General features: G+C 46.1%; 1 protein-coding gene across 2 annotated transcripts in view; it reads right to left on the bottom strand.

Moving 5' to 3' along the window:
• INPP5A (inositol polyphosphate-5-phosphatase A) overlaps nt 1–24,949 on the bottom strand; it is a 164,015-nt gene that overhangs the window by 24,047 nt on the left and 115,019 nt on the right. For both annotated transcript variants that reach the window (XM_079311993.1, XM_079311994.1), the window contains exons 10-11: nt 6,463–6,558; nt 6,066–6,140 (exon numbers count right to left, since the gene is read on the bottom strand). In XM_079311993.1, the coding sequence (XP_079168119.1) occupies nt 6,066–6,140; nt 6,463–6,558 (171 nt within the window). The remainder of the gene's footprint in view (nt 1–6,065; nt 6,141–6,462; nt 6,559–24,949) is intronic.

Below are 24,949 nucleotides of genomic sequence, written 5' to 3'. Positions count from 1 at the left end.
CTCAGCTCAGTATTTGCTTTTCTCTGAACAATCCTCTGTGCATGCAAGCTTTCACCTGGAGGTTATCAGGGGTGCCTGGAGAGCACAGGAGGACTGAGCTACTGCAGAGAGGTGGTGAAAAAACAATTAAGCACCTTTCTATTTTTATTTGGCTTGCCATAGACTTCGGGCAAGATGTGGAAGTATGGTGCTAGTTTGCACAAATATCAACTGTAAGGGATGATGGTGAGACCCAAAAACTTGGGGACTGGAATGCAGGTGCAAACATTGCCTCCATGCAGATTCTCTTCCACATCACACAGCTTTAAAAGGGCCAGCAGATCATAACACAGGCTGGATTACAGAGTGCAAACACAGATCCTGAACCTACTCTTAGGGCTAGACCTAAACAAGAGCCAATGCATAAAAAAAAAATACACCACAGTACACCTGAATTATCCTTAGGCCATACAGCAGCTGTATAGGACAGGATGGGAAAAAGGTCATGAAATAATGTTTGCAACTTTGTGCTATGTACAAATTTCACACCAGAGTAATTCCTCTATTTGAAGCTTGCAGTAAACAGCTAACCCAACACATCTGGATTGACTTGTTTGTGCAATCTGGATTTACATTTATGTTCTGCTAGTGAGACAATTTACTGGTAACATTTCCTCTCCCTGTCATTTCTCATTTTGCAGTTTATCCAGTGGCAGATAACTGATCACTAATTTAAGCAAGTGCAATTCTAAACACAGGAATGCTGCTTCTGAGTAAAGCAACAGAGCATGCAGCCATTTTCCTATTAATACTGATGAAAATCAGGCATCTCAGAAGACTAGCTTAAATAAAAGAAGCAGTTTCAGGATAGGCAGGATTTCCTTATGACCTGTCTGAGGTAGCAATGGGCCTTAGCAATCAATTTCCTTTCTCTACCCTAATTTGCCCTTATACATCATATTCAAGATTTTATCTGGACAGGGGCTGGTTGGCTCAGTGGATAAACCTCTGCCTTTTCACCTCTGGGATCATGGTTCAAGTCAAACCCTGATGAAATGCACTTGATCGTCCTAATCTAGTTCCTAGTGGACAGTATTCCCATTATCTCTAAAAGGGTCAGAGCCAAGGCCATTGGGAAGAGTGCATTGTGCTAGATCTTGGCTGTTGATTAATACATTTTCAGTGATGCCAGATCCTTAATCTTCATAAGCATACATATTCTCACAAAAATCTTAATAGAGGTCTGTGCAGACTCTCTTTCTGCTCAGTTTGTGTATCATTTCAGGATTTCCTGGGAATACATGCAACCTCACCCACAATAAATTGCTCAAAAATTAAAAGTGTGGTTGCCTGAATCCTGTTTGCAATGACATCACTAAGTTAACTAATATGATAATTGATCACTTTAAATCACTACTTCTCAGAGGGAAAACAAGACCTTTAACTCAATCTGTTCTTACAGCACATTATAATTTTCTTCTCACACCACAGCAGTTGAGGCTGAACACACACAGAATGAAGGGAATTTATTCTGTGAAGGGAAACTGAGTCAGAACATACTCTCCATAAGAGCTCACTGTTTCTCCTCTGCACTAAGGGAGCTGTTGCACAATTAGAGTAATAAATAGAACCACTTCCATTTCATGAAAATCCAGGCTGGGAATCACTGGGTTCTTCAGCACAACATTCTTGGATCTGGTTGGGAATGAGTGCTGCTACAGCAGCAGAGCTCTCTGAGCCCTCTGGTGATCCTGGAGCTGTGTGCAGCAGCCAGGCCACAGCACAAGGGCTCTGTGTTCCTGTGGGAGATGGCACTGGGGGCAGGGACAGCAGGACAGGGACAGCAGGGACAGCAGGACACAGGGACAGCAGGGACAGCAGGACAGGGACAGCAGGGGCAGCAGGACACGGGGACAGCAGGGACAGCAGGGACAGAGGAACAGCAGGACAGGGACAGCAGGGACAGCAGGACATAGGGACAGCAGGACAGGGACAGCAGGGACAGCAGGACAGGGACAGCAGGGACACAGGGACAGCAGGACACAGGGACAGCAGGGACAGAGGGACAGCAGGACACAGGGACAGCAGGACACAGGGACAGCAGGGACAGTAGGACACAGGGACAGCAGGGACAGCAGGGACAGCAGGACACGGGGACAGCAGGACACAGGGACAGCAGGGACAGAGGGACAGCAGGACAGGGACAGCAGGGACAGCAGGACAGGGACAGCAGGGACACAGGGACAGCAGGGACAGCAGGACACGGGGACAGCAGGACACAGGGACAGCAGGGACAGCAGGACACAGGGACACAGGGACAGCAGGACAGGGACAGCAGGGACAGCAGGACAGGGACAGCAGGGACACAGGGACAGCAGGGACAGCAGGGACAGCAGGGACAGGGACAGCAGGACGCAGGGACAGCAGGACGCAGGGACAGCAGGACACAGGGACAGCAGGGACAGCAGGGACAGCAGGGACAGCAGGACACGGGGACAGCAGGGACAGGGACAGCAGGACGCAGGGACAGCAGGACGCAGGGACAGCAGGACACGGGGACAGCAGGACACAGGGACAGCAGGACACAGGGACAGCAGGGACAGCAGGGACAGCAGGGACAGCAGGGACAGCAGGACAGGGACAGCTCCAGTATCAGTCACCAGCTTCCACAAAGATCACCAGAAATAAAGAGATGATGATTTTAGCAGGAATATCATCAGGTTCCACTCTTAAGACAATTAATTCACTGATCACTTTTGCTACACAGTTGTGGTCAAAATCCTGAGAACAGGGCATTAGCTCCTACCTGGATTGATTCTTTAATACAGATCATAGGAAAGGCAGGAATGTTGGTACCATTCCTCATTTCTAATTGCAGTTAAAGATTATAAAATGATTCCTGATGATTAAATCATTCCTCTGTAGTCATTACAGGTTTTACATTCTTACAATATATTTATTTAATTGACTACTGAAGAAATACAATTTAGTTTGTCGTTCTTTGGTACAAGTCAATAACCTGATTACTTTTTTTTCATTACATAATTACCCTTGGCTTGCTTTTCTTTTGATTGTTTTGAAATTAACAGGGAACTCCTTTTGAAAAAAACCCAAACACTTACAGCCTGATCTATCACAAACAATTAAAGAATCTGCAAATACCTGGTAAAAATGTAGGCCTATTCAAGAGCTGTGCTCCTCTCGTGGGAGCACTGAGTGCTGATTTTTATCCCTTGGGCTGGAGGTCCCAAACTCCAGCTGTGTTTTGTGAGGCAGGAATTGCAGCAGGGCTCCAGGCACAGAGGGGTGATGAGCTGCCCCAGCAGGGGCTGCAGCCCCAGGAAGGTGTGAGAGCCTCACCTGTGCTTTGCAAGCCCCCAGAGCAGGATGAGAGCCAGTGAGCACAGCCACCAGCACTGAGCTTGGCTGATGGAAAAGCTTCCACTGGGAAGGGGCTACAGGCTGCACCTCCCTGCCCACCCTCAAACCTCCTGAGAGCACCTCACACCCCAGGACACACCTGCTGAGCACAGCAATTCAATCACACACTGCTGCCACAGCTGCTTTCAAACAGCCTTTATCTTCTCCTATCACCACAGAATGGGTAAATCTGGGTGTTCCTTTCTGAAATACAATGATACAGAATGGTCATTGCACTCTGAGGTAATCAATATAGGTAATTGCTAAGCTAACTTTGGAATAAACTACAGATAAGCCTGAATAAGCTACAGATTAGTTTGGAAAAATTAGACATGAGAGATTGCAGTATGCATTTCAAACTGAATTTCTGTTAAACGGGTGATTTGTATCTATATCAGATTTTTTTATTTAAAAAAAAATCATTTTTCTAAATATATATTAAGATTCTTTTTGTTGATTACAACGTAAAAAGGAAGGAATGACTGTGTATGGACAATGATAAAATAGCCTGTTGATAATAAATATTTGTCAGGTCTTGTCACATCCGTACACATTCCAATGTTACTGAAGAGACACGGCACTGATAAAAAAATGCCCTCTGAAAAATCAATGGATTTTGAGCTAAAGCAGTTGCTAAACACACAGAAAACATCTTTATCCAACAGCCCCAGCGCTGTGAAAATTCCCAAGCCTTGCATTGGTACAGCTAAGGAAAATTTAATCTTCCCAAATACTCATCAGGGCACTCCATCCTGCAGCCCTGACAGCCCCACTTATAATTAATTATACAATTTCGATGGGAATATCGACTGCACAAAGCTATAAATCATAGAAAAAGTCAATAGGCATGGACACATTCAATCATGTCCCGACCAATGATTACTACTCTTAAAATACAATAATTATTTTCAGGAGCCAGCTTGAATTAAATTTCTGTCAGGCTGGTACAAGAGCGGCGGCTGATGAAGGATGCGATGGATTTTTTGGGTTGAATTCGGCACAGAGACATTTATCCTTTGAGATGGGTAGTTTGTTTTTAGTGATCATGGTGCTGCGTGTTTAACTAGACCATGAAGATTAGATTATCTCCAATGGCTCATTATGTCGTTTATCTCTTTCTTCCATGTTTGATCTGGAAGATTTGCCACTTCTCAATGCACGAACAAAATGACTCCTGATTTGAAATGGAATGTGTGCAAGTGGGATTCTGCCTGCACCTTCACACTCCACAGCCCTCTATGCAAATCAGGCAGCAGCCACCCAAAATGCCACCAGGACGTGGCAAACAAGCACCAAGAAGAGCTTTGCACAGCTTCAGGAACACACTGGGGGGAAACATAAATGACAAATACTTGAGCTGCTTTGCAAAAAACTGGAAAAGGTATCATAATGATAAACACAGAGGAAAAAATCTGGGTCAGGAATGTGATTAATATGGAAAAAGAAATTGGAAGGAGATTTACTGCTTTGAATTAAATGTCCCCAAAACTGCTAAACATCAGTGAAAGAAACATTAAGTATTTCCCAGAGATGCATCCACCCTGTAAACTGAAAGCAAGCAGCCCCAGCTGGTCTGGCAGAAGGGCATCTGCAGGGACACTGCCCTGAGCAGCACAGGCACAGAGCCACCCTGGGGGACAGCAGCAAGCACGAGGGGGAACCAGACCCCCATCCCCCTGGAGCTCACTCACCAAACTCTCCTGACCCCAACAACGAGAGAAATCTCAGATCTCACATGGAATCAGTCTCCCAGCTGAAGCCAGCTTACAATGAGAGAGGGCACCAGGGTTCCAGCTGGGCTCCAGCTGCCTCCCCACCCTCGAGCCTGCAGCAGCCTGGCTCCTGTGAGCAGAGAGCAGGAGCCACAGGCAGCAGGGAGCAGAGAGGGGCAGAGCCTGGGCCCTGGGCACAAGGCAGAACGGGTGCTGGGGGTGACACTGCCTGGCTAGCACACAGCTGCACTGGCACTGGGACCAGGCACTCTGCACTGCCCTGGATGCACAGCTCCTACAGCCCTGCATGAAATGGAGAAAGCTGCAAGCAGTGATACACAGCTCTTCCAAAATCAACTGGCATCCCTCTGAAATGAGATCACATTAAAGAAAATATGACACCCCTCTGCACAGAAAAATCAGAGTCATTACAAATCAGTGTTTGTGTTCCCTGTCTGCTTAATCCTCTTGGGAAGCCCTGTACAATTGTCCAAACAGTGACAGTCTGCTGCAGAGCTTGAGATTGCTATTCTGCTTACTCTTGTGTTTCTAGTATATGTTTGTACACTTAGAAGACCCAGGTATTTTCAGAAGGGCTTTGCATTTAAGGGCTTTTCCTAAGTTACTGCGTGATGCACAATCAGGAGCTAGGCAGAAAAACAGGATGCTTGAAGAAATGCAGACTAGAGGACAGCCAAGAAAAGTGAATTGTTGTCTACATTTAATTTACAATATTTTTCTATGAAAAAGAAGGCTAACATGACAAAGTTGAGTCTGTACACAAAATAACTGGGTAAGTTATGAGGAATCTGCAGCAGTTATTGTGTTGGCTGAATTATCTCTTCTCATTCTGCAGACAGGAGGGGTGATAAGGATAAAGGGTTGGTTAGGGAAATGTAATTTGTATGTGAGTTCCCAACTTGCTCCTTTAAAAGGGCTTAGCAGTGAACTTACCGCAGTGCCATTGTTGTCCCTAAATACGTCTTGATTAAAATAGTCAAAGAGCTTCTTTTCTAATTGCAGCATAACCTAAATAAAAAAACAGGGAGAAAGGTCAGCAAAGCTCTTGGACTCAGTGACTCCACAGCCAGCTGCTGGCAGCGACCCTTTGAGATCCCAGAGCCTTTAAACCTCCCATTTCCACATGGCCACAGCCCCTTCAGCCCCTCTGCCTGGCTGCAGTCACTTACACAGATTCAATTAACTGAGCATTAGGTGTGACAATTTATATCCTCCCCTCCCTTTACATCATCAGTTTGGAACAACTATATTCATGCTTTGTAGAAAAGAAAGTGAAGATTCAACACTGTTCCTATTTACAGAGGGGTGCCAAGAGCATTAAGCTGTTTACCTTTCGGTCATTATCAGATTCACGGAATATGAGCTTGACCACTTCATTTGTGTCAGCTGCCCGGATGGTCTGCATGGTGGCCTTTGCACATAGTGTCTAAGGAAACACAGGGGAGAAAGGGAAACAAGTTATATGCAGCAGAAGGCCAGATTTAACTGATCATTATCAACAGATGTACCTTCAATGTCCCCCAAGAAATATAATTTGCTGTAGGTCAAAATACAAAGCATTGCTAATTTAAGTCACTTCCGCTTGTGATGGACTTGAAACAATAAATTGAATTACCACTTGGAAAGTAACAGGTAATATTAAGAAAATATCAATCAGGAAAGGCAAACAGACATTCAGCTTGTACCATGCAGGCAGTTTTTCCACAGGTATCACTGTATGCTGTATCACACATTACTTGCAAGCATCCTCCAAAGCACAGCTTACAGATAATGACCAGGTTTTGTGCTGATTCTTAAGAGCTGATAAATACATTGACACTTAGGTCTGTGAGTTAACCCTTGTTTGCAAAAACACCTGCCCTGTAAATTCATTTACAAGTACACGTTGCAAATCCCAAAAATCTGACAGCAATTTTCACAGTTTACTTTGCATAGCAAATTCCCTCTTTTATATAGGAGACATCACATCTCTAGATATTCTGAGTACTGGGTGCCTAAAACACATTATGAACCAACATTTCATCAGGCTCAGAGGTATGAATTTCCAAGCCAGTGTTGGGCCTTGATCCAGTGCCCTGGCTGGGACCAGCTGCACAGGCAGGGGGGAAGGACATGAAATGGGCTGCTCCAAGGGCTGCTCCTGCATGCCAACAGGTGAGAACCTGGAGCTTTCAGCAAGGCAGCTGGTGGAGCTTTAACCACGTGGAGTGCTTTGAAATGCAGGGATCTCCACATTAACATTTTAACTGGGCAAATCTCACAAAGTGCTCTGCAGCCTCTCTGCCTGAACTTTCTTACAAGTTTGGGAATTAAAGAGGTGTTGATTCCCCATCTCACTGAACAAATAATGCCCATTTCTGACAGATTTTTCCTGGCAGTTTCCTCCCTCCCCATAAGCAGTGGCACGTCCTTCTCACTCTGGGTTTACCCCAGAGCTCTGGGCACGCTGACAGCAGCAGAGCAGTGCAGTGCTGTGTCATCACAGGTGCCACTGGCTGGAGGAGCTGCCCCCACAGGCACGGGCTGCTCCCAGAACTTGGCCACCTCTGCAGGGGCTTGGCAGAGGGGGGAACGTGCTGGTTAAACTCAGCCTGCCTGGCAGGAGGAGTGGCATGCTGGGCCACGGTGGGAGCTGCCCCTGGGACCCCTCACTGGAGCACAGAGCCCCTCTGGAGCTGCTCTGACACCTGGCACTGCCTTTGTCTGCTCACCTGGGACCCCTCACTGGAGCACAGAGCTGCTCTGGAGCTGCTCTGGCACCTGGCAGTGCCCCTGTGCCCTCACCTGGCAGTGTCCCTGTGCCCTCACCTGTTCCTGTGCTGTGCCCTCACCTGGCAGTGCCCCTGTGCCCTCACCTGGCAGTGCCCCTCACTGGAGCACAGGGCTGCTCTGGGGCTGCTCCTGACACCTGGCAATGCCTTTGTGCCCTCACCTGGCAGTGCCCCTGTGCCTCACCTGGCACCGCTTTGTGCTCTCACCTGTCCCTGCGCTGTGCCCTCACCTGTCCCTGCCCTGTGCCTCACCTGTCAGTGTCCCTGTGCCCTCACCTGTCCCTGCCCTGTGCCTCACCTGTCCCTGCCCTGTGCCTCACCTGTCAGTGTCCCTGTGCCTCACCTGTCAGTGTCCCTGTGCCCTCACCTGTCAGTGTCCCTGTGCCCTCACCTGGCAGTGTCCCTGTGCCTCACCTGTCCCTGCCCTGTGCCTCACCTGTCCCTGCCCTGTGCCTCCCGTGCCCGCAGCCCTGCGCTCACCCAGCCCAGCAGGAGCCGTTCCCAACCCGCTGCTCCCGCGATCGCAATTCCGAGCACGCCGCCGATAATCGGGTCAAGCCCAGCAAAAGAGGCTTTGGGCTCATGTGTCACAAATCAGTCTGGTCCCTTCAAACAGCACACCAGATTAGAACAAGCACCGAACAAACCAGAGCGGAAAACCCGCAGCTCTCCGAGGCGGCTTCTAAAGCCCTAACAAATCGCTCCATCTTTCACTCATTTAAACTTTCCAAATGAGGGTCAGGACGGTCCCGAGCATCCAAATGCTAATGCGCTTAAGGGCGCTTAAGCAGCTTTCCAGAGTGAATGGGCCAAAGAAGGGCTCCAAAAGACACGGCAGAGTTACTGTCACTGTCAAAAAGTCATTGTAGCCACCCCCAGAGTGGTTGCAATTCAACAAATTCATGATTTCTGTCTCTTAAAGGCATCTGCTTGAGAACATTTTTTCCCTGAGCTGCTTTATCTCACAACGTCAGGCCGGCCCCAAAAGAAAAACCCGCGATCGACTCTTGAGAACCGATACAGAGAAAGGACCCACATACCTTATTGCTTTCAAATTCCACACGCACAAAAAGTTACCTTATTCACAGACAAAAGTGATTGGGCAAAGGTTCATTTCTTATACAGCTGCAGGCACTCCTTTTTTCCCCTCCTTTCAATTTCTGCACAGTCGTAGTCACCCAAGCAGAAAACTTTCGGGACCATGTCCCTTCTTAGGCAAGTCTGCTTATGAAGGGATTTTTTGTTGCTAGCAACGAAAATCAAAATGCTATGAAAACTCACTGCTCCTTGCTGGGTATTCCCTCAAAGGTGTGTTTTTACAAGGACAGAAGAGAGGAAACCTGATATCAAAACTTGACTTTTTTTTAAAAAAAACCCGTATTTTTTTCTTTGGAAAGAAGACTTGGTTAAAAAGCTTGCAGGGAGCTGAGAGAGAGCTCAGTAGCCAGCTTTTCCCCAGCAAACACACCACATCTCATTCCTGCTTTCCCATACTCTGCACAGGTAGATGCTTTGTAGCAATTTGAAATAACCTTTGCGATAATTTATGTGTATTGAATTGTAAAACATAGTAACAGCTTTCCTGACAACGGCCTTGGAATGGAATATGAACGTCCTGTTACACAAAGCTAGGAGGAAATGTTTTTTATATTTACAAGAGAGAAATCTGGAACTTTTAAACTTGGAGATTCTCAGAATTATGCTGTTGATTTACAGCATAACACACCTGCAAAATACATCTGCTCCCCTATACACACCACACATCAAAGAGTTTAAGACTGCACCTCTGCATCCTCACAGTCAATGGGGACACAGGCATTAAAACAATTATTACACACACAAACACACAACAGTCCACAACACACACTTTATATTGTGTTTATCTGGCTGTGGCCTGCCCTGCTGCTCCCTGCTTGGCTGAAAACTGCAGCTGACCCCACACTCCTGCTTTCTGAGCATCCCTTAGACTGTGTCCCCTCCTGATGTGAGCTAAGAGATGCTTGTGAGTCCCTCAGTAATTCCTGGGGATGGGAGGGAAACCCCCCAAGCCTGGTGTGCAGACTCACCCTGTCCTACTGCACCCACCACTGATGCTCAAGATGTGAACCACTGCTCTCTACTACCTGAATACTCTTATTAGGACTCATTATTACTTTGAATTTCTCTAAAACACAGAAGAGAAAATAGAATGTACACATTGCTCCTTGACAATGAAAAAGGTTCAGCAATAGCTGCCACTGGAACTTGCAGAAAGGTGCACAGATTGACAGATGTGCAGTCTGAAGACTCCTAACAAAGCCAAGTGAAATAAGGTCTTGAGCACGTGAGCAACCAAATCAACTACATTTAAGACACTTAATTTTTTTTCCAGTTACATGCTCCGTGAATTTTGGAAGGACAGAAAAGACAGACATACATGTGTCATTTAATTATGAAAGTGATTCTGAAATGCTGCTCAGGACCCAAAATCAATCTGACATTTATTAAATTAGGATAATATTTTTTACAAATTATTATCTGGATACAAATTGTATTTGAAATAATCAGCAAGGTAAAAAATGTGCTACTTTGGGAATAACAGGAACATCTGTCTTGTTTGGCTTCCTCCTTCCCTCTGAGGAGATGACACAATTCCCTGGATATTGGGAATATAACAACAAATTCCCCATGTCACATGACATCAGGGAAGGAAAAGTTGCAAGTGAGGAAAACAGTTCCCTGCAAGGCTCTGAGTGAGTGAGAGCTGTGCACTCAGCTGCAGCACAGCTGGCACTGTGCTTTTAAAGGAGGCTCATCACAGCCAATTTCCCTGCTTGCTCAGGAGGCAGAGCCAGGCTCAGCTGGGACGGGCAGGGAGCGCTGGCTGACAGCTGGAGCAGCTGGAACAGCTGGAACAGCTGGCTCAGCCGTGGGCTGGGGGCAGCCTGCCCTTCTGCAGGGAGCCCTGGGGTCCCTGGTGTGGCCTCTGGCTCTGCAGCTTTGCTCTGTGCCAACAGCTGGTGGCAATGATGGCTCTTGGTCATTCTCTTCAGAAGGAATCTGAATTAATTCCAAAAGGCCTCTGCCTCTGAGATTGTCCATGATTACAGACCAGGCTACAACTCCTTTTCCACATTCCCCACATGCTGATTGCCTCCTCATTTTCTCTCCCTGTCTCTCTGCTCAGGTTGCACATGTTTTTGTATTCTCTCATTTCATTTTCCTGACTATGATCAAGCCTGAGCCCAGCCAAGCACCCACACAGTGATTCACTAAGAATTTACCTGGAGCTGTCTGGCACCTGTGTGACTCAGGACATGGAACTGTGCAGGGTCTCTGCAGACAAAGGTCAAGACTCACTTTTTAAGGCCTCAGTTTAAATCTACTTGCTGACATCACACACATCAATAATATGTACTCAGGACTTTGATCAGATCCAGATAAACCCAAAGTACTACAATATCTGGAATTTGGAAGCAATCTGCCAGAAAAATCCCTTCCCTCCTCCCGTCCATCCTTATAAATAATTTTGTATTACTACTTGATGTCAAGTAGTCTCGAGGGAGTATTCAAAGAGAAATATTTACTTTTTCATAATTACAGAAATTGGGTCAGTCCAACTGTTTCTAAGGAAATTCTCTGCATAAGCACAATATAAATGTCTTGTCCCATAAGGTGCAATCCTCTTCAGATCTACTCAGATGTTCTGTTACTTATCTGCCATTATTTTTTCTGCTTTGGCCATGCAGTAATGCCAGCTTGATAAATTCATCACTGGAAACCTTCAGAGCACTTACATCTCCCATTCCAGCTGACCAAGCAGAGGACTGGGTGTATTGTTTCTGTTCAGCGAAGACTTTGATGAAGCAAACAGAATCTGTGATGTAAATCTGTTTCTGCAGAGAAAAATAAAATCCTCTGCTCTCTTGAATTCAGGAGGAATGGAATAAGAGGCATCTTCTCTCCTTACAGCTAAACTTGCTTTTACCTAACTTGCAGACTAAGAAGCTCTACTGCTTTTCATTCTAAAAGCAAAGCAGCCTGTGAGCCCCATCTGCTCCCCTGTGCCTCACAACTCCTTTGTTTTGGGTGGCACCATTTGCCTGTGTTTGCACTATGGTGTTTGTGCTTCTGCTGCCTCCAAACCCCACAGCTTCTCACAGCCATAGGAAATCAGACACGGCAAAGAAAATTATCTGGTGCTTCTTGAGCTGCTTCCAGCCCTGGGCTCTGCACTCTGGAGTGTGTCAGCTCCACTCTCAAGCCCTGCAGGGAGCTCAGGTCCTGACTCAGCCCCAGGCTCCCACCTGACCCCAGAGCCAGCAGCAAGCCCAGAACTCTCCCAACTGCCAAACGGAGTAAATTCAGCAGTTTGCCCTTTAAAATAATGGGGAGTTTTTTACAAGATCAATGGTGTGACACAGCTCAAGTTCAAGGCTTAACCTTTGGAGAATGTGACCCTTTGGCTCCCACAAAGTAGACTCTCAGCAGCAGGTATAATTGGGAGCTGACTTTTAAAACATGTAGTGTTGGGCAATTCTGAAATCAAATTATGTATGTACCCAAAATCTAGATGTCCTGAGGCAGGCACTGAATGCTTTCTAACAGAAAATTAGAAATAATAAAGAAATAAAATACTTTTTTCTTCTTCCTATTATGCAAAACAGCAAAAAAATACTTAGACTCTTTAAAAAGATAGGATTTGAGACATGGAACAGGTAAGTGACTTGCATGATGGACACACACCCTCCTGGATGGACACACACCCTCCTGGATGGACACACACACTCCTGGATGGACACACACTCCTGGATGGACACACACACTCCAGGATGGACACACACACTCCTGGATGGACACACACTACTGGATGGACACACACTCCTGGATGGAAACACACACTCCAGGATGGACACACACACTCCAGGATGGACACACCCTCCTGGATGGACACACCCTCCTGGATGGACACACACTCCTGGATGGACACACACACTCCTGGATGGACACACACTCCTGGGATGGACACACACTCCTGGGATGGACACACCCTCCTGGATGGACACACACTCCTGGGATGGACACACCCTCCTGGATGGACACACACACTCCTGGATGGACACACACACTCCTGGATGGACACACACTCCTGGATGGACACACACACTCCTGGATGGACACACACTCCTGGATGGACACACACACTCCTGGGATGGACACACACTCCTGGATGGACACACTCTCCTGGATGGACACACACACACTCCTGGATGGACACACACACACTCCTGGATGGACACACACACTCCTGGATGGACACACACACTCCTGGATGGACACACACACTCCTGGGATGGACACACACTCCTGGATGGACACACACTCCTGGATGGACACACACACTCCTGGATGGACACACACTTCTGGATGGACACACACACACTCCTGGATGGACACACACACACTCCTGGATGGACACACACACTCCTGGGATGGACACACACTCCAGGATGGACACACACACTCCTGGATGGACACACACACTCCTGGATGGACACACACTCTCCTGGGATGGAACACCTCTCCTGGATGGACACACACTCCTGGATGGACACACACTCCTGGATGGACACACAACACTCCTGGATGGACACACACACACTCCTGGATGGACACACACACACTCCTGGATGGACACACACACTCCTGGATGGACACACACTCCTGGGATGGACACACACTCCAGGATGGACACACACTCCTGGATGGACACACACACTCCTGGATGGACACACACACTCCTGGATGGACACACACTCCTGGATGGACACACACACTCCTGGATGGACACACACACTCCTGGATGGACACACACTCCTGGGATGGACACACACTCCTGGATGGACACACACACTCCAGGATGGACACACACTCCTGGATGGACACACACACTCCTGGATGGACACACACACTCCTGGATGGACACACACACTCCAGGATGGACACACACACTCCTGGATGGACACACACACTCCTGGATGGACACACACACTCCTGGATGGACACACTCTCCTGGGATGGACACACACTCCTGGATGGACACACACACTCCTGGATGGACACACACACTCCTGGATGGACACACACTCCTGGATGGACACACACACTCCTGGATGGACACACACTCCTGGATGGACACACACACCCCCAGTGAATGCTGACCCCTGGTCCATTCAACCCCATCACTGAGGAGGACAGAAAGTTCTGCAAGAAATGGGGCCAGCAGGGTCCTGCTTGAAACAACCAAAGACCCCCAGAGGGGATGGGACCTGACTGGGCCAAGCCAGAAGAAAGTTCATTCCACAGAGTTTCTGAAACAGAGATGAAATTCTCTTCATTAAGCAAAGCAAGATGCAAATCTATGAGACACGTGAGTACAGAAGTGTTAATGCAGCATCATTTCAGAGCTGCAGCTGGGGCTGCTCAAGTGCTATTCTCCTGCTGTACCTTTAAGTGCTGTTAAATTCATTTGTCACTTGATGGAAAGCCAACAGGCTACAAATCTGCCGAGCCCCTGTGGCTGAATGGTGACAGGAGGATTCTGTTCTGCCCTCAGAAAACATTTGTGGGCAGCTCTGTCCGCACTCATCCGCGCTGCCTTAACTCATCTGCCTCCCCATTCTCCCTCCTGGCAGGACAAATTGCTCACTGGGGCTCCTTTCAGAGGCAGCACAGCGCGCAAAGAATCATGACTGAGCAGAAACACAAGGAACAGGCACATAAAAATTCATCACTTTGGCCTGCTGACCTCTTGCCACTGGATTTGGCAAACCCCATCTCAAAAAGTATCACCGAGGGAGAGCTGAGCAGGGCAGCTGAGTGAAATTACTGACAAAAAATATCCTGGACACAGGGAAACCCCACCAGATGCTGCATTGTCTTTGCAGAGAAGTGGTGCTGAAAAAGGGGGTGATCTACCACATGGCATATTGGGTGGAATAAGTAGTGCCATTGTTTCAGGGCAGCTCTGTCACTTTACTGACCGCAATACAAAGAGGTGTAAAGCAAGATTTAATCCTGACTTTTTAGTCAGCAGATTAAAACCAATCATGCCAGATGTCCACAAGACTGTTTAACATACAGAAAGCTTTTTCATACTCTACAAAATAGTAAAAGTTGTAATAACTTCTTTATTTCCTCTACTGAGGCCTTTTTCACTCACTTTTAGTCAGAATAAAAGGAGATGTTGTAAAAGATTTTAAGATGTGCTATTAATTTTTACTCTAGCCTTTCTTCTTCTCCCTTTTGAGACAAAGCTGAGCAAAGTAAATTCCTTAACCCGTCCAAAATTAGACAGGTATGCCAAAGAAAACTGCTGGTATAAGAAAGCTGTAATTTTAAAAAGCATTTATACCCATTAAGACCAGCAATGGTTGCTACCAGCAGCGTTTAACTTCTACAAGTAACACGAAGTGATGAAAGACATGGAAACACTGTGGTGCTGAGAAAGCCACAGATCATCCTTTTCCCCTCCAAACTGGACTTGTGCTGGTGGCATTCCTGCCCAGATGTCTGCTCACAGCTGCTGGGAGGATGTGTGTGCTGTGCTGAGGGACACAGGGACACAGGGACAAGGGACAAGGGACACAGGGACACAGGGTACAGGGACACAGGGACACAGAGTACAGGGACACAGGGACACAGGGACAAGAGACACAGGGACACAGGGACAAGGGACACAGGGACACAGGGACAAGGGACAAGGGACACAGGGACACAGGGTACAGGGACACAGGGACACAGAGTACAGGGACACAGGGACACAGGACACAGAGTACAGGGACACAGGGACACAGGACACAGGGACAAGGGACACAGAGTACAGGGACACAGGGACACAGGGTACAGGGACACAGAGTACAGGGACACAGGGACAGGGACACAGGACACAGGGACACAGGGTACAGGGACACAGAGTACAGGGACACAGGGTACAGGGACACAGGGACACAGAGTACAGGGACACAGGGACACAGGGACAAGGGACACAGGGACACAAAGTACAGGGACACAGGACACAGGGACAAGGGACACAGGGACACATTTTGTTTGTTTTCTCATTGTGTGCTTTTATAAAATCCTCATTATAATAAGCTTCTAGAACAAAAGTAACCATCTTAGTGAATCCCTGACCTGAACAGGACTGTTATACCATTTAAACAATTTTCTTCATTTCACACCTGGCAGAGACTGAAGAGTTAAAATCACAGCAAGGCACTGCTCCAGTTCTGCTGCCACTGAGGCAGGGACAGCACAGCTCTTCCCTGCTGAGTCCTTCCAAGGAGCACCTGTGGGACACCTGCAGCTGTCCCTGCTGTGTCACTGCAGGTGGGGCAGAGCCCAGCTGTGTGTGGCTGCAGCTGCTCCTGCCACCACAGGAGCCCCTCTGCCTTCTCCCAAACCAGGGTGTCACTTCTGGAGCTCAGGGCAGACAGGAGCAGCTGTGCTCTGCCTGGCCATGGTTTGCAATCCACAAACCACAGCCACAGGGACAGGACCCTGCTGCCTCCCTGGAGCAGGTGTTTCACGGGCTCATTGGGATGCACTACTTGTCTTCCTATCATCATCATCATCCTCAGTGCTCCCTGCAGGTACCACACAAACCAATGATTCTGTGACTCTGCACTGAAGATGCTGGACAGGCAGAAACTCCAGAGCTGCCCCTCGTTTCCCCAGAGTGCTCTGATGGCTGAAAGGGGAACACCCTGGCTCTGACCCTCACTGACATACCCAGGGGCACGGGCAGCCAGCACAACTAACATGGGGGGATTCTCTTTGTCACAAAGTCCAGCTAGAGACTCTCAAGCTGCCTAACACCAAGTGTAAATCTGACTGAGATTTCTGCTGGTTGAACACTTACTTCATCACTACTTATTCCACTCTGGAATTTGCACTATTTAAAAATTACAGTTCTACTCTCTACTTCTGAATTTCTTCAGGCAAGTCTTGTGGGTGGCCCTCAAGATACATTTTACCAATTTTTCATGCCCATCCCTCGAAATGTGACCCTGCTCCTTTGCTTTTATCTCTCTGACAACTTCACACAGGAAAACATGCAGCCCCTCTGATAGCATGAAATCGGAAACAAAAGCCTCTGGAAACAAAGGGGAGGAGGGAGGCAGGGTACAGTCCAGGTCCTGGCTGATTTTAGGCACAAACAGATGTTCATAGCACCCAATACCCTGAGCAAGCTGAAAGGAAAAGCTTGTAAAAGAAATGGACCTTAAAAACAATGTATTGAAGAGCTTTAAAATAAAGGCAAAGGAAAAGCAATATGGCTTTCACTGATAAATCTCAGCTAAGAAAACCAAAGTGGCACCATGAATTTCAATGACGCATTTTTCCTTCTCAATGAACTCTACAGCTCATTTTGAAATCTACAAATTGCTTAAATCTCAACTTGGTTTACAAGTCTCCCATAGCCATTAAGAGGTTACAATACAGGCATTTCTATTTCTTGTAACTAATCACCAGAGCTGGAAACACCCAGCGAAGCCCTGAAATATAGGCTAATGCCATTATTTTAAAAGCTGCTTACAGCTCAACAAAGAGGAATATGCTGAAAGAATCTTGATTGGAAAAAATCTTAGACTAGCTGTTGGAACAAATTATGTTCAATCTCCTGCTCTTTTCATGTGCACTATTTCAGACTCAAAAAGGGCCATGGAAAGAATCCCTGAAGCGCTGTCCTGAATTGGACTTGGGCTCTGTTTCACAAAAGCCAAAACGCAGCATTTACAAACCAAACAAAGTGCGGAATCATTCCTCTGACTGAAGTTTCTGCTTTTGTGATTAAAACTCTCTTCCTCTCTCTTGAAGAGCCTGCCATCCAAAAGGCCCTGTGCCATGCTCCAATGCACAAAATACATGTATTCATTACAGGAGAAAAACCCTGAAAAATTTGGCACAAAGGCGGGTGCATAGCTTAAGTCCTGTTTAGGGTAACCCTCTCTGGAACTCTGCTCATTTGCATTGATTTTACCTACTGATTGTCTCTGTCAGGGATACAGTGCATGGCTAAAAGGAATGTTCCATCAGCTGCTTGTGGTCAGGTGCAGATTTAACTTGATAGTTATTAGCATCAATGAGACTCACAGTCGAGAAATACAGATGCAGAATCTTTTCCCACCAGCACTGAACTCAGTGGGAATTATTTTAATGACAAAGCTGAGACTGATGTATCTAAGTGTGCTCAGGAAGCTTTAAGAAATTACAGGTTGAAATTCCATCCAGAAGAGACTGTGCATTTGTCTAGTCTAATTACACATACTAGATCCCAGTGGCAGTGATTTCATCCTCAACTGAGGCAAATGGCACCTCCTGTTTGACTAAAACAAACCTTCAGAAAGGCACGACCCCTTGCTAACACAGGACTGTCACCACTTCCTCTGGCAGCCACTCCAGGAACAGAACCACTCCAGGGGCTGATTTCCCACATATGATTTTTCATTTTAAATCTTCTGTTAGCAGCTTCTAAACATCACTTAGACACAAAGGAAGGGGGGCATTGCTGTGAGCACAGCAGAGTCTGAAACCACATTCAGACTGCAAACTCCAGGGAAACCCTGTGACTGCTGGCAGGGCTGGTCTGAGTTAACTGGAGTGGCTCTAATGAAGCCCTGGAAACAGCTCCTCCTTGGCACTCATAACCCTCAACACCTAAGGCAAAGAAAATCTATACCCTTCTGAATTTTTGGACTGTCTTCAGGTATTTCAGAGAGAGACAACCAAAACAGACTGTGGTTTTGAATGGCATTGAGAGAATGCTTCCTCTGCATGAGTGCTAATAATTAGTATTACTAATTGCAGTGCTGAACTATCTACAACGTGATCTCAGAAGTGCTATCAACCAAGCAAGCAGTGCAGTTTGCACTCACTGTGACATGTTTTACTCCACAAAGCACATACTGTAACTTCTGAGAACTATACTCAGTGTCCAGGAAACTGAGCTGTCCAAATTAAAGGATTTTAAAATTACCACTACAAACCCACTGTGAACTAGAACACAGATCTGACCAGTTAAAAATCTGTAATTCACCAGCTTCAGTGCAAGTTCCATTTAGTTCTGGAGAAATTTTCAAAAGTGGGAATAATGTTAATGCTAACAGTCTATAAATACCCTTCTGTATCTTCCCAGCACACACATGGCTGAAAGAAATCCATGCAAGTTATTGGCAAAAAATCAGATAAAACAGGCATCTGTAGAGGAATCACTGGCAGGAACTGGGTTTTATTTCATTGGTCACAGTTTCACCAGAAATTCTCACAGCAAAGGGCCAACATCAGGTGTTTGCTGAAGCACTTGTAACATGCAGCACCAGGCAGTGGTTTGAGCCCTCTGCACAGCCTGACAACACCAGAACTGCAGCCTTCATTTTGTCTCACCCTGCTTTTATTGTTTGTCATTGTTTCTTAGAGTTATTCTGCTGTCAATATTTGAAGAACAGAATCCTGTCTGGGTATTGATTTCCTAAAGACTTCGAATCACTGCCTTCATAATGCATATATTTTAAAGCAAGTGCATGCAAAAGGTGGAGGTGAAGTTGCTTATTGAATTAAATCAATACAAGACACCATGCTGGCAATTAGCATCTAGTATTTAGTTTATATAATGTAAAATACCCAGCAGACAGAAGAAAAACAGATTTCCATCTCACTTTGGCAATCTTAATTTAAATCTCTTGTACACTCTGGACCTCTGTCTGGCTTCAGTTCAGCTGTTGTCACTCAGGCACTCAGCACACCCTGGGCTCCTCTGCAGCTGTGATGATGGGGTAGCACAGTGCCACCTCCTGTGATGCTCCCATCCCTCTCAAGGGAACAGACAGAGCAAACTGCAGCCCAGCCTGGCAGGGACAGAGCAGAGCAGAGCAGAGCAGCAGCCCAGCCTGGCAGGGAGAACAGAGCAAACTGCAGCCCCAGCATGGCAGGGACAGAACAGAACAGAGCAAACTGCAGCCCCAGCATGGCAGGAGCAGAACTGCAGCCCAGCCTGGCAGGGAGAACAGAGCAAACTGCAGCCCAGCCTGGCAGGAGCTCCTCTGTGCCCAGAGTGGGCAGCTGCTGGCAATCTCTGCAGCCCCCGCACAGCCCCTGCACTGAGCAGAACCAGCCCAGCCCTGCCTGCTGCTGCTGCCCAGGGCTGGGCAGATGAGCCTCACTGAGAGCTCAGCAAGGTGTTTTCCCCAGGAGCTGATTGTCCCTTTTGTGCCAGGGCAGCAGCAGAGGCTGAGCACATCCTTTGGGTCAGAGCTGCCCCTTCCCTGCCTGGCTCAGGAGGGGGAGAGCCCCAGGCTGGGCCAGGGGGACCCTGAGGGATCCTGTGCACCCTGAATGGACCCTGGCCACCCCACAGCCTTCCTGCCCACCCTGCAGGTGGAACACAAGGCAGCTGGCCCCAAAAACACTCTGCATGGGACCCCAGCAGTGCCACCACACAGGCTGGACCCAGATCTGCTCCTGCCAGTGGGCTGCTTCACATATAAACTGCTTCTTTTCCTACCTCTACAGAAAGTGCTATTTAATTGTTAGTGTTTGTTTGTGGGCTCCTTCACATATAAACTGCTTCTTTTCCCACCTCTACAGAAAGTGCTATTTAATTGTTAGTGTTTATTTGTGGGCTCCTTCATACATAAACTGTTTCTTTTCCTACCTCTACAGAAAGTGCTATTTAATTGTAAGTGTTTATTTGTCCCACTGAAAGGGCAAGTTACACAGAAGTGTGGAAAGTCAGTTACAAAGAAAACAACAAAAACCAGCAGAAGCCAGAACATGACTACCCAGAAAGGTCCATGTGTAATATACCAAGGTAATATACCTTTTTCTTCCAGAGGAAGATACCATGAAGAAATACTATAATTTTCAAGGATTTTATTGGCATACTCTTCACTCATTAAAAAAAAATAAAAAAATCTATTCCATGATCGTTGAGAATAACATCAGACTGTATAGGTCAAAAATTGACTGACATCACTCTGGACAGGCATTATTGAGACACACAAAGAAGCTCTTGTGCCTTTAAGCTTATGGTACATTGCAACGCAGTAAATGAAAAGCCACTATTATGAGGGGATGTTTATGTCAGTATCTGAAACAAATCTTCTTTTTACTAGGATAATACTGTCTTAAATTGTTAACTGTTGATCAGATAAACAACATGTGATAAAGATCCTATAATCTCTATTCATACAATTGGTTTTAACCCCTTAACAGCTTTACATATTAAAATATTACACATTAATTACCCTTGTGAAAGCTTGAAAGAGCTGTAAATTACACCCTAACACATTTCTTGTATAAGCAGTAATTCAGGATTAGATTTTAATAAGGTGGAGATAGGATAATAAAATTTGCACAGGAGGTAATATCTCAGTCACTGCTAGAACTTGCATCCTGCCCCCTTCCCACTCTGTTGGTGTCAGTGTGAGAAGAACTGAGGGTTCCAAACAGACTGAGGGGATATTCCATGCAGTGCAGGACTGGAGAGCCTCTCCTGCCATGTGGCACCAGGCAAAGGTGACCCACTGCTGCATGAAAGGGCCAGGAAACTTTATCCTTCTTCCCCTGGAGAAGGAGCAACATAAATGTTACAGCAATTACAGCTGATTTCAGATTGCCAGATTGCCACTTTGCATATTCTGCTTTGAAATGTCAAACTCTCATCTCGAATTGGGACTGGGATAAAACGACACATTATGGGAAATCCTATTGTGACAAAGGCAAAACTGCTGTCTGAATTATCAATACTAATAAAGCTAGATTGGTGGACACATCATGTAGATTAGAAAGTCAAAGTTTCATTTAACAATGCACGTGATAAAATACAGTGGAGACCTGTACCCAATAAAAAAACCTTCAAAATTACCACGGTGTGAATCCTCCTCAGAGGGGCTGAGGAACAGAATCTGCTGTTCTGTTTCTTGTCTCTCTGCTACAGAACTGTGAGAGCAAGAACCACGAAAGAGAGAAATGAACAAGCTGCAAGTGCTTATTCCACAGCACTAAGCAGTTCAGGGTGTGCTTCTGAACTTTCTTAAAATGAATAAATTAAAATTAATACTGAAGTCTATGCTGATTTACAGTGTACTGTTCCACCTGGGCAGGCTGCAGGGGGTCCCTGTACAGAGTCATCCTCACAGGATAAACCCTGTTTGCACAGAGTCATCCTCACAGAATAATTGTGTTTCCACACTCATCCTCACAGAATAACTCTGTTTCCACTGGATAACTCAGTTTCCACTCTCATCCTCCCAGGGTAATTCTGTTTCCACACTCAGGATAACTCCATTTCCACTCATCCTCCCAGGATAACTCCATTTCCACACTCATCCTCACAGGGTAACTCTGTTTCCACAGGATAACTCCATTTCCACACTCAGGATAACTAACTCCATTTCCACTCATCCTCCCAGGATAACTCCATTTCCACACTCATCCTCCCAGGATAACTCCATTTCCACACTCATCCTCCCAGGATAACTCCATTTCCACACCCAGGATAACTCCATTTCCACTCATCCTCCCAGGATAACTCCATTTCCACACTCATCCTCCCAGGATAACTCCATTTCCACACTCAGGATAACTCCATTTCCACTCACCCTGCCAGGGCAGGTGCAGGAGCCCTGCCTGCTGACAGCAGTGCCATCCCTTCCTGCAGCCACAAATGAAGAGCAGGTTTCTCACCACATGCTCCCAGCCCCTCTGGGGCCCAGAGGAGGCAGCCAGAGAACAATCCCTTCACTCATCTCCCTCTTATCTGTGATGGAAGTGGAAACAATTGCATCATTTAATTTACTATTGCAACGGGGATATGGCTCATTGGCCCCTCGTTGTTTTGAAGATGGATTTAATTAACCTCCCATGAATCTTGCCAATACGTGTGGCAGCACCAGTATGGAATGAAAGATGTCAAAAATCAGCTGCAGGGTAATGAGCATTTCTGCAGCTTGCTCCAGAGCCTGGCACCACAGAAAGCCTGCAGCAGATTGAGTTAATACACTGCAGCCTGGCCTCTGGGAATCCCAGCTTGGCTTTGCCTCAGACTACTGAGAAGAGAGGTAATTGAATAATTCCTAGTAGCCACATGTACCTTTAACGCAGAGGCCATTTGCAATCACTGGAAAATAAATAATTGCAATTAACTACACTGTTAAGTAAATATATCCAGCCCCTCGGGGAAGCAATCTGCATGCTTTTTATAAGTCTAGCTACAATATAAAACTCATCACAATGTCTGTGAGAGTAATTTATAATGAACATTAGCAGGTGCCTCAGATGTGTTGCTGCCATTTACCTACATTAATAATGCTCTCCTTATTAGACCTGAAATTGTATGCATTTTAATTTAACAAATCTTTATTACACTTTCATGTTACAAAGGATGTAGTTTCCAGCATTTCCTAGAAACATTTGAGCTTGTAAAAAATGTTAAAATCTTTATGAGAGGAAGGCTGTTACAGTTTGAGAACTGTTTGAGATTATAAAACCAATCCAGAATTTTACATGCTTTCCTCACTGGAATGAAAACATGACCTGAAACTTGCAAGCTATCAATTTATTCCACGATGTTCTGGTTTATCTCAGAAATAAAGCAATGTGTTTTTCTCTTACAGGAAGGGTCAGTATCCCTTTACAGGGGGAAGGGAGCCCTGTAGCAGTTTTTAGCTTCCAGCCACATGGAGCTCTGCTCTGGCCATGAATGCAAAGGCTGCACCTGGTCTCAGTGCTCACCTGCCTGTTATCCCTGCCCAGCAAAGGTAACAGGCTGTTTGCTCTGGAGCAGGGAGGCACAACTGAGCACACCCACACAAACCTGCTTCTTATGCCATGGCAGTATTTTTAATGCAATGGAACTTCACTGGTTACTCAAGCAAAGTAAGTCAGAATTAAAAAAAAACGAAATTATTGCTGTGTTTGTAACAACAAGAATGTGCAATTCTTTCATGCCCTTTTCCTGGTGCATTCGAAGCATCTTCTGCAAATATTACTTAGATAAACACACACACACAAATATTTGCACCTGACAAGACAGCCAGGTGGTTGGTGCTCACCTGAATGAGGACAGAGCCTCCTCCTGCAGTGACCTGTTTTTGTCAGAAAAGCACATCTGTACCAAGGAGGAGATAATGCAGTCTCCACATCCATCCATCACCTCACTTGAATCAGCTTTTCAAATCAGTTATTATTGTCTAATTAACTATTAATCTTTTTGGTGACAATTACTAATGGACCATTTGTTGGCTGGAATTTGCAAAGATCCTTGTTAGTGTCCAACATGGACAAGGTTAATTCTGAGTTTAAGATGAGGACATTACTTCTTTTCTGCAGGTAGAGCTTGCAAGATTTTTACAGGCCAAAATGTCTGGAATCCTGAAATACAACTTCTGGTGCTACTTTATAAATTTTTATACACAATACACTTAATCCTGCTCCAGCCTACCAAGCTACCACCAACCCTAACAAAATGTGCTTTAGCAAGGAAAAAATAAACTCTGTTTATTCCTGGATACAAGGCAAGGCTATGATTTACCTTGAGCAAACAGATTTTGTGATTAATGTGACTTTCTCCTAAAGCTGAAAAAATGAACTGGTTACTGAGCTGCTGTTCTTGGGACTGAGGAGCGCATACACAACTTTAAAATGCTTTTTCTTGGAAATGCAAGATACATTTGTAAGAGACTCCTGAATCAGCAGTCTCAGAAAGAGAGTTTTAGTCCCTCTAACAGTAAAAATAAGCTCAGTTTCTTAGGCCTGTTTATACTTTCCTAAAATGGATGTACTGGACAAAGAAGACTTATAGTTTAGAGTTTCAATTAATAACTTCTTTAAATGTTAAAGTAGTTCTCAGAGATTGACACAGAATCTTACTACAGCCAGCTATGAAAAAATGACTCTTCCTTGGTCTAAACCCACCTAAAACACACAAATGGTGACAAAACCAGAGCAAGAGTGGTGAACTGGGGCAGGAGCAGAAATCCTGCTCTGGGCAGAGCTGGGAGCTGAGCT

Source organism: Erithacus rubecula, assembly GCF_903797595.1.
Source record: "Erithacus rubecula genome assembly, chromosome: 9".
NCBI lineage: Eukaryota > Metazoa > Chordata > Aves > Passeriformes > Muscicapidae > Erithacus > Erithacus rubecula.
The sequence above is the reverse complement of the archived record's forward strand: the minus strand, read 5'-3'. Positions and strand labels throughout refer to the sequence as shown.